Source organism: Salvelinus fontinalis, chromosome 22 (genome assembly GCF_029448725.1).
Source record: "Salvelinus fontinalis isolate EN_2023a chromosome 22, ASM2944872v1, whole genome shotgun sequence".
Classification (NCBI taxonomy): Eukaryota; Metazoa; Chordata; class Actinopteri; order Salmoniformes; family Salmonidae; genus Salvelinus; species Salvelinus fontinalis.
The window spans coordinates 24,116,135-24,127,115 of NC_074686.1; the positions used below are offsets into that span (position 1 = coordinate 24,116,135).

Genomic DNA, 10,981 nt, shown 5'->3' on the forward strand with positions numbered 1-10,981 from the left:
ACCCTCTACACAGCATAGTCCACCAGTGAAAATAAGAAATTAAAGTTCCACCAATAAAGAAAATAGTTTTAATATGTCAAGCCACAATTACATACAAGTATTCTGTCATACCATACGTTTTGGTTTCAGAAACATGACAGTTTGATTTACAGTCAATTTAAACGAGAGCATGTCCTGATGGAGCAGCATGTCTGTAGTGTACCAGAGTATTTCGTTTATTTACAGCACAATCAGTTGTGATTAAAACAGTTGAGGCACTAGACAGTGGGATTGGCAGTGCAATTTTCTACATACCCTGGGGTAGAGCTTTGCTTTGATGGTCCACGACAACAGTATTCTCTGGAACCTATGACATGGTGATGGTACTAATACTTTGACATACATTAAATAACATAATGTTTCTGTAAGGTACGGTAGGGGTATCAGTTCACACCGAGGGTGACAACAGTCCACTAGCTTTCACAAATTTACCCGGTTTTCCCAGAAATCCTAGTTGGAATATTCTGGAAATGTCCTTCTTATGATTTCCCTTCTAATTCCAATCTTCCAACTGGAATTTCTGGAAAACCTGGGAATTATTAGGAAAACGAACAGAATTTTGTAACCCTATTCAGATCACACTCCTGCATTCTTCCTGAACAAATCAATTTGGCACCGTCAAGTACAGTACAGCTACATCATCACGATGTGAAAACAGACATTTTATTACGGTAATTTACAATAAATTTGACTACACATATTTTGGAGGAAACAAAACTACGCATCAGACACGCCTTCCAATCTTCTGTAGGGATGACTTGTTGAGAAGCGGACCAATAGCAGAGGACTGAATACAGATTAACTGGTTAGCGGCGCTTGTTGTAGTTCTGTTGTGTGTTCCACTCATATGAATCTATAGTGGAAGAGAAAGCTTGTAAACAACACAGCACAGATTATTTTTAGATTGTCATTTTTAGCACAGTTCCAGCAATTACTGTGGATTCGTAACCAGGCCAGCTAAGAACAGCTCGGTTCGACTCAGTAGTGTAAAAAGATAATATGAGGCCTGTACCTGGTTCGTCTTGGCTCCTCTTGCCCATCAATCCAACAAAGGAGTTCATTTTATGCCCTGAAACAGAAGACAGCCAATACCATTGACACTGCAATTATAGACAATGAGTGATGCAGTGACTAGTGTGCAGAACAAAAAGGTGTGAGTTTTTCCAGTAACTGACAATATTATTTACACCCTGACCCTAAACTTAACCCTAGCCCTAACCTTAACCCTTACCCTTATTCTAACCCTAAAGGTAACCTTAGCAAGCAGTTGCTTATCAACAGATAGTGTGTTGACAGTATGACCATCTGTAGAACATCTATCTGGACTATCCAAATAACGTGTGACCAATCATTTTAGTCAGTGATGCAATGAATAGTGTATAACCTAAATGGTGAGAGGAGAGTGTGTAGAATAATATCTACACTCCCCTTACTCTGGCAGATATCTAGTCTTGTGCAAATTGATGGATGGACTCAGTCCCCGTCCCCTTTTCCTAGTGACTGAGAAATATAGTGGCGGCCACCCACACATTTTGGAAGGAAGGGTAGTGGTTGGAGATTGTTTTTCCTAGGAGGGCGGGATAGGATGCACGTACTGAGGGGACACTTGCATCACAGACTGACGGACGTCTCTGTCAGACTCTGTCAATCACACTAATGGAATAGAATACAGTATAAGGGTGGAGGGAATGGGGGAGACGGGAGGATGTGGGGGAGAAGGGGGAGTGGTGGGGTTATAAAACTCTGCGTGAGACCCCTGGGATAACCTATCTGTCAACATACCCTATCTGGCAACACATCAGGGGTTTGGGAATCATGATGATCATAACGGGCGACGACATCCGGTGCAACTTCCATTGGTGGTCTAGTCACGAGTCACTTGCAATTTTCTTCTCAGTTTTCCCTCCGGACGTCATAAGTGCATAAACACAACTCCATTGTGTGTTATATACTGTAATATATTATAATGTATATATTATATTATATGTATACTGTATAATGTATATATAATATATATATATACTGTATAATGTATATATTATATTCAAAAGTTTGTGTGAATGGAAGGGTGAGATCATCGGGTCCATCTTTCCATCATCCGCGTAACCAATCTAATTTAATGCCTAAATGTCCTTGGGGCATTGATTGAAGCACTCTCTCTCTCCCCCTTTCTCTGCCTCCCTCTCTCGCTCACCTTTGCTCTTTCCACATCTCTCTCCTTCCATTCCTCTCTCTCCTTTGTTATCTCTCTCTACCTCTCTCTCTCTCTTGCTCCTTCTATCTCCCTCCCCTCTCTCTTTCTCTCTCCTTTCCTCTAATGATGACTGACGTACAGTCATGCCTGCATCAAATCTCCTGCAACACATACCAGATATTCAGTAAATTCAAAAAATATTCAGACCCCTTGACTTTTTCCAAATGTTGTTACGTTACAGCCTTATTATAAAATGTATTGTTTTCCCTCAACAATCTACACACACACTACCCCATAACGACAAAGCGAAAAACAGAAATACCTTATTTACATATTTGTATTTTATTTTAAATCAAATCAAATTGTATTTGTCACATGCGCCGGATACAACAGGTATAGACCTTACCATGAAATGTTTACTTACAAGCCCTTAACAATGCAGTTCAAGAAATAGAGTTAATAAAATATTTACAAAAAAAACTAAAGTTTTTAAAAAAATCATAAAATCAAAAAGTAACACAAGAAAATTACACAACAATAACGAGGCTATATACAGGGGGTACCGGTCCTTCAACATTTTCTAAAGACCCCATGGGAAATATCACATTTACATAAGTATTCAGACCCTTTACTCAGTACTTTGTTAAAGAACCTTTGGCAGCGAGTACAGCCTCGAGTCTTTTTGGGTATGAGGCTACAAGCTTGGCACGCCTGTATTTGGGGAGTTTCTCCCATTCTTCTCTGCAGATCCTCTCAAGCTCTGTCAGGTTGGATAGGAAGCGCCGCTGCACAGCTATTTTCAGGTCTCTCCAGAGATGTTAGATTGGGTTCAAGTCCGGACTCTGGCTGGGCCACTCAAGGACATTCAGAGACTTGTCCCGAAGCCACTCCTGCGTTGTGTCTTGACTGTGTGCTTAAGGGGGGTCCTAAACGCCTCTAGAGCAGGTTGTCATCAAGGATCTCGCAGTACTTTGCTCTATTCATCTTTCCCTCGATCCCGACTAGTCTCCCAGTCCCTGCCGCTGAAAAATATCACCACAGCATGATGCTACCACCACCATGCTTCACCGTAGGGATGGTCCCAGGTTTCCTCCAGATGTGACGCTTGGCATTCAGGCCAAAGAGTTCAATCTTGGTTTCATCAGACCAGAGAATCTGGTTTTTAGGTGCCTTTTGGCAAATTCCAAGCGAGCTGTCATGTGCCTTTTACTGAGGAGTGGCTTCCGTCTGGCCACTCTAACATAAAAGTCTGATTGGTGAAGTGCTGCAGAGATGGTTTTCCTTCTGGAAGGTGCTCCCATCACCACAGAGGAACTCTGGAGCTCTGTCAGAGTGACCATCGGGTCCCTGACCAAGGACCTTCTCCCCCGATTACTCAGTTTGGCTACGCAGCCAGCTCTGGGAAGAGTCTTGGTGGTTCCAAACTTCTTCCATTTAAGAATGATGGAGGCCACTGTGTTCTTGGTTTTTGCTCTGACATGCACTGTCAACTGTGGGACCTTATATAGACAGGTGTATGCTTTTCCAAATAATGTCCAATCAATTGAATTTACCACAGGTGGACTCCAATCAAGTTGTAGAAACATTCCAAGGATGATCAATGGAAACATGATGCACCTGAGCTCAATTTCGAGTCTCATAGCAAAGGGTCTGAATACTTATGTAAATAAGGAATTTATGTCTTTAATTTGTAATAAATGTGCAAAATATTCAAAAAATCAGTTTTTGCTTTGTCATTATGGGGTTTTGTGTGTAGATTGATGAGGATTATTATTTTTAAAATCCATTTTGGAATAAGGCTGTAACGTAACAAAATGTGTTAAAAGGGATTGGTTCTGAATACTTTCTAAATGCACTATATGTATTTATGCTGAACTTGCTGCCTCCTTTCGCTGATTAGGGGAGTCATTTACGAAATGCTGGGATGTGGGATATTCCTCTCTCTCGCCCACTGGGCACAGATGTCAGTTTTGATTTACATTTGGTTAAGTTAACGACAGTAAATTCAGCGTCAAAAAAAATATGATATCACCATGTCATTGGATTTAGGTTCAAAGTTGTTTGACAAATTTCCTTTCTTGGATGACTTTTTCCATGTTGATTCAACGTCATCACATTGTTTTACTCAGTCGGGGTCTCAATTTACTGTTGAGAGTTAGAATAGTTGAATACACAAGGTGCAATTTCAAAATTTGGTTGTGCATTAGCAATTTTTCTCTTGTTATGTCATCACTGAGTCGCTCAATTAGCCATGTCAGCTAACAATTTTTACATTGGTAAGTTAGCCAGCTATCTAAACTTGTAGTAATCATGGACGAATACTGACTGACTCCAGGGGGGCCCCATGGATTTCGTTAGTCACACTCAGATGTCATTAACATGGCATAAGTCGTGGCAAAATGTGAAGAATTACCGGAAATTATCTTTAAAACTGAAAAAATTATCTCCACCCCATGGCAAAATGGTTAGAATTGCTGTAAAATGTATATAATATTTAAGAAAAATAATCTCTCTGCCCCATGGCAAAATGAGTAGAATTGCATGGAATATGCTAGATATTTCTATAAACCCCATGGAAAAATGTGTGTGTGTGTGTGTGTGGGGGGGGGGGGGGGGGGGGGGGCGGGAGACGAGACGACATAACAAGGGGTCAAGGGGTCTTGAAGGCAGAATTAACACTACCATCCTAGCGAAGAAATGGAGTGGTCTTCAAGGCAGACTTAAGACTACGTATCCTAGTGAGGGAATAGAGGTCTTCAAGGCAGAATTAAAAGGATGTACCCTAGCGAGGGAATTTTGGGGTTTTCAAGGCATTGAAGACCACCTACTGTCTCCTTAAATCCCTCAAACGACCTGTTAGCTGTGTGGGTTGTGATTTAATTAAAACATCTAACACTTTTTTTTCTCTCTCTCCCTCTCTTTCGTTTGACTTTTACTTACCATTATGCAAAATAAATATCATTATTCAACCCATGCATTTTCTTATTTTGCTGCTGGGCAACATTTGGTGTGTGTTCTCCCTCCCACGCAAGGTTAGCACGAACCTCTACAACCCACATGGTGAATGAAGTACAGGTGAACAGTACTCATGGAGTCAACGTCATCAAACGTCATAACTTGTAACACCTGACCTGATGTGCAAATAATCCCCAACCTTGCCTGATACCAGCGCCTGCCTAGCCTACACACTTGTGCCTCACTTGCTCAGTTATGCACAGTCCTTGTGCCTTTGTAACATGTCAGTAAAACTAATTATAACTGAATAAACCATGGCTTCATATTTTGGTATGCAAGGACAATTATTGGGAAATCTTCTCCAATATTAATTAAAAAGATGAATTAATTATGAGTTTGTCACTTACTTTTTCGGGTTATCTGTGCATTCGCTGTTGGAAGAAAGGGGGGAAAACATCAATCAATGTAGACCTACAATAATGTCTTTCCTTTATGAATAGGCAAAAAACGTGCGTAAAGATATTGATATACAGTTTGTAATTATGAATTGCAATAATAATGCATAGCAATTACTGTGATTCATTTTAATGGCAATAAACGGGAAAGTGTCTAATAGAGACTGAAGAATGGGAACAGGGCGAGGCGCGAGGAGGCACGGTCTTACCGGAGGAGCGTTTCCCCATCAGGCCAAAGAACTGATGAGGCCGCGGTTTCCGCGTCATCCTCCGCAGTATCTCTTTGAACGGGTCAGACGACAGCCACTCGCCCTGCACGAGGGAGGAAATCAAATTAACGGAACATTAGACATAGGGTATAGGAGGAGGGGGAGACAGACTCCCTTATAGCCTACAAGCCTATAGCTCTGCGTAAAATATCGTATATTTTTTTTAGCTCGAGATCTAATCTCGCAGGGCAATCAATATATTACACTAAAGACACCCGGTGTGAACTTTCATATCCGATCCTATTTTTATCTGACTGGGTAGCCTATATTTCTAGAGTCAACATTAGTCTAAAAGCAGGGGCCCGCTGCTAATGGCCACGCGCTCATTAAAGTGTCCATCACTTATCCAAGACATCCCAGGTCCTTTGGTTCCTTCCTTATTGAATAATATAACCCACCCGCCTTGTTACAACGCTCTGTGTTGCCTCAATGGCGAGGCAATGATCACATAGGCCGACCTGCTGAATGTTCCCAATCTGACTGAAGTTTATGAGAAATATGCCCCAAGAGCCGCCCAGAGACTTGGCAGTCGCCCAACCCGCAATGTCAAAGGTTGAACGTGCGCTACATGTGAATGAAGCTTCAATCTGGGACTAAAGTAATGATCGCTGTACACTGAGCTAAGAGCTCATAATTTACGCTCAATGAATCATAACAAATCTTTCACCCGATATATAAATTGTGTTGGTTGATGTTTTGTCCCTATACATACTTAATTACGCATCACCAAACTCTCCGAAACAGGTGAAATATTTTATAACATGTGTGATAAAAAATAGGTTTAAACAATTTTGGTAAACAAAACACAAGGCTGTGCCATTAAATTAAACAATATTTTTTCCAATAGTTAAGCAATCATACATTTTTACATTTTTACATGTCCATTTTTTTATTCTTTTTTTAGACGATTCTAACAAAACATATATATAATTGTCTTGTTATGTCAAATCATTAAATCATTCCTACCGTAATTTGATCGTTTGTCCAATAATCAAGATCTTCTTTTGGACCAATTTCTTCACAAAAAAATTGGGCAATAGCAATAAAAGCTATCACAAGCGGTAGAAGTAATTTCATGATGCAGCTATTTGTTGCGCGCAACTCTTCCGCCCTAAAACTATTCTTTCTTCTTTTGTTTCTATTTTCAAAAGTAGAAATAGGCTATTAAAGCACTTGTAAACTGAGTTGAAATGTTTTTCAACCACTCTCTATGACTTTTGAGAGCTCAATGTTTACACCTGCGAAAATTGGTATCGTCTCCTCTCCATATAATTGTCTTAAGCGTGCGCAAAAATGAAATGTTCCCTCCTTGGTTGAAACCTCCGCTCAGTTCCCTCTCTGCTCCAGTCCGCGCGCTCTGTCTCTCTACCGCGCCTACACCTTGGTCCTGTTGGGTCTTTGTGACCACACTGTGGTACTGCACTAGGTTATATAGCAAGGGGTAGAAGTGCGACAGGTATCTTAATTCGCTTTAAATCAAGTAAATTTACTTGACATGTACTTGAGCTGTGTGATGACTAACATCCGTCGTGGTATTTTGCATATGGTCGATATTACTTTCAAACGTTCCCCTATGACCCTCCTTAGCACTCTGCTTATTGTTCCCGTTGTAATAGGAATGTCCAAGTGAAGCGAATGGAGTAGGTGAGTCTGATGACGCACTGAAGTTCAAGGTTTCTACGTAAGTCCTTACGACTGTCCTACGCCAAAGCAACAAATTCATCATAAAACGAAAGTTGATTTGCATCTTATATATCAGTGGAAGATGTTTTCAACAAACATTCCAGAATCTTCACATTGCAGTTGACAAGTTTGGATTCTAAAAGTCTCTTTTCTAAACTTTTGTAAAAATAAATAGTTGTAAATTGAATAATTAGAATTGCTAAGGCATGTTAACAGGAGTCATATCTTTTTTCTGATTTCATATGTTACTTTACAAAGTAAACATGTTTTTAAAAATCTTAGATAGGCCTACAGAACCTCAATTTGCAGTGACCTTGGTCTTAAAAAAATAAACATTTTGAACCCCCTAACCCCTCTAAAATCACACAGATAAGGTCCCCCATCACTTATAGGCACTATAGACTTCTCTCAGAAGAGGATGCTGTGTGCTTTCTTCCTTTCTACCCAGATATATTTGACAATGGTTCTGGACACATAGTCCTGTAGGCCTACATGACACTCACACAGGGCTTTTAAACAAAGTCTAAATCATGGAGGTTGAAAGAAAGAGAAAGCGAGAGAAAGAGAGCGAGCAAAAACATATACAGTCCCTCAACTTTTTCCACATTTTGTTACATTACAGCCTTATTCTAAAATTCATTCAATAGTTTTTTTCCCTCTTCAATCTACACACAACACCCCATAATGACAAAGCAAAAACAGGATTTTAGAAATTTTAGCAAATGTATTGAAAATAAAAACTGAAATATGACATTTACATAAGTATTCAGACCCTTTACTCAGTACTTTGTTGAAGCACCTTTGGCAGCGATTACAGCCTTGAGTCTTCTTGGGTGTGACGCTACAAGCTTGGCACACCTGTATTTGGGGAGTTTCTCCCATTCTTCTCTATAGATCCTCTCAAGCTCTGTCAGGTTGGATGGGGAGCATCGCCGCGGAGCTATTTTCAGGTCTTTCCAGATGTTAGATCAGGTTCAAGTCCGGGCTCTGGCTGGGCCACTCAAGGACATTCAGAGACTTGTCCCGAAGCCACTCCTGCGTTGTCTTGGCTGTGTGCTTAGTGTCATTGTCCTGTTGGAAGGTGAACCTTCGCCCCAGTCTGAGGTCCTGGGCGCTCTGGAGCAGGTTTTCATCAAGGATCTCTCTGTACTTTGCTCCGTTCATCTTTCCCCCGATCCTGACTAGTCTCCCAGTCCCTGCTGCTGAAAACATCCCCACAGCATGATGCTGCCACCACCATTTCTTTTAATTTTTGAATTTATTTATTTGACCTTTATTTAACCAGGTAGACTAGTTGAGAACAAGTTCTCATTTGCAACTGCGACCTGGCCAAGATAAAGTAAAGCAGTTCGACACATACAACAACACAGAGTTACACATGGAATAAACAAACATACAATCAATAATACAGTAGGAAAATCGATATACAGCATGTATATCTGGAATGGTAGGATGTGCAGAAGATGAATGTGCAAGTAGAGATACTGGGGTGCAAAGGAGCAAGATAAATAAATAAATAGAGTATGGGGATGGGGTAGATTGGATGGGCTTTTTACAGATGAGCTATGTACAGGTGCAGTGATCTGTGAGCTGCTCTGACAGCTGGTGCTTAAAGCTAGTGAGGGAGATATGAGTCTCCAGCTTCAGAGATTTTTGCAGTTCGTTCCAGTCATTGGCAGCAGAGCTGGAAGGAGAGGCGGCCAAAGGAAGAATTGGCTTTGGAGGTGACCAGTGAGATATACCTGCTGGAGCACGTGCTATGCTTCACCGTAGGGATGGTGCAAGGTTTCTCCCTGATGTGATGCTAGGCATTTGGGCCAAAGAGTTCAATCTTGGTTTCATCAGACCAGAGAATCTTGTTTCTCAAGGTCTGAGAGTCCTTTAGGTGCCTTTTGGCGAACTCCAAGCGGGCTGTCATGTGCCTTTTACTGAGGAGCCAGGCTCCCCAGCATTGCGCACTCCTGCCATCATCATTACGCACATCTGCCTTCCCCCGTCACGCGCATCATTGATTATTGGAATCACCTGGACTCAATCACCTCTATCATTACCTTCCCTTTATCTGTCTGGTTCCCCGCTCTGTTCCCGACTTCTGCATTGATTGTCTTATGTCCTTGTGTACCCGTGTGCTGACGCTGTTCCTGTCTTGTTTTATGTGTGTTTCCTGATTATATGTTTGACTCCCCGTACCTGCTTCTCATCCCCGGCGTCGGTCCTTACATGTGGTGTTGATGGTAAATTTGACCCCAATAAATATAGCGGGAGATGCATCAACAGCAACCTTGGGACAATCCTCTGCATTATCATTAACAGCAGACTCATACATTTCCACAGTGAAAACAATGTAATGAGCAAATTTCAGATTGGCTTTTTACCAAATTACCGTACGATAGACCAAGTATTCACCCTGCACACCCTAATTGACAAACAAACAAACCAAAACAAAGGCAAAGTCTTCTCATGCTTTGTTGATTTTCGTATGAGGGTCTGCTATATAATTTGATGGAATGCGGTGTTGGGGGAAAAACATACAACATTATAAAATCCATGTACACAAACAAGTGTGCAGTTTAAAAAAACACAGCCCTGTAACGGTCCTGACCTGTTTTCTGTTGTTTTTGTATGTGTTTATGGTCAGGGCGTGTGTTTTGGGTGGGCAGTCTATGTTATCTGTTTCTATGTTGGTTTTGGTTGCCTGGTATGGCTCTTAATTAGAGGCAGGTGTTTTGCGTTTTCCTCTAATTAAGAGTCATATTTAGGTAGGGTGTTCTCACTGTTTGTTGGTGGGTGATTGTCTTCCGTATCTGTGTTATGTCTTGCACCATACGGGACTGTTCGGTTGTTCGTTTCGTTTCGATGTAGTCTGTTCCTGTCCGTGAGTTTTACGTTTTAGTTAAGTAAGTTCATGTTCAGGATTTTTCGTCTACGTCGTTTTCTTGTTTTGTAATTTTGAAAGTGTTTTGTTTTTTGTGTTGCCATCGTCGTGTTTAAATAAAAGATGGCTTATTTCCCGAATGCTGCATTTTGGTCTGATGATCCTTCTCTCCTCTCCTCGTCCGAGGATGAGGAGAACGACAGCCCTTACAAGCCCATGACAACAAATCTTAGTAAGACAAAAATATAGGCTTGCTAGTTGCCAGGACCACAAATACAAATTCCATCTAGACACTGTTACTCTAGAGCATACAAAAAACTATACATACCTCAGCCTAAACATCAGTGACACAGATAACTTCCACAAATCTGTGTGAACGATCTGAGAGACAAGGCAAGAAGGGAACATAAAACGCCATCAAAAGGAACATAAAATTCGACATAACAATTAGGATCTGGTAAGAAATACATGAATCCATTATAGAACCCATTGCCCTTTATGGTTGTGAGGT

At 41.0% G+C, this 10,981-nt stretch overlaps 1 protein-coding gene across 1 annotated transcript; it reads right to left on the bottom strand.

Moving 5' to 3' along the window:
* Positions 1 to 54: 54 nt before the first annotated feature.
* Positions 55 to 7,540, bottom strand: LOC129820072 (protachykinin-like). The gene is made up of 5 exons (XM_055876911.1): positions 6,879 to 7,540; positions 5,853 to 5,955; positions 5,596 to 5,619; positions 1,052 to 1,108; positions 55 to 892 (listed from the first exon to the last, which is right to left on the bottom strand). Exons 1-5 carry the CDS (start codon positions 6,987 to 6,989, stop codon positions 846 to 848), a joined length of 342 nt encoding a protein of 113 aa, XP_055732886.1. The 5' UTR covers positions 6,990 to 7,540; the 3' UTR covers positions 55 to 845.
* Positions 7,541 to 10,981: the final 3,441 nt, after the last annotated feature.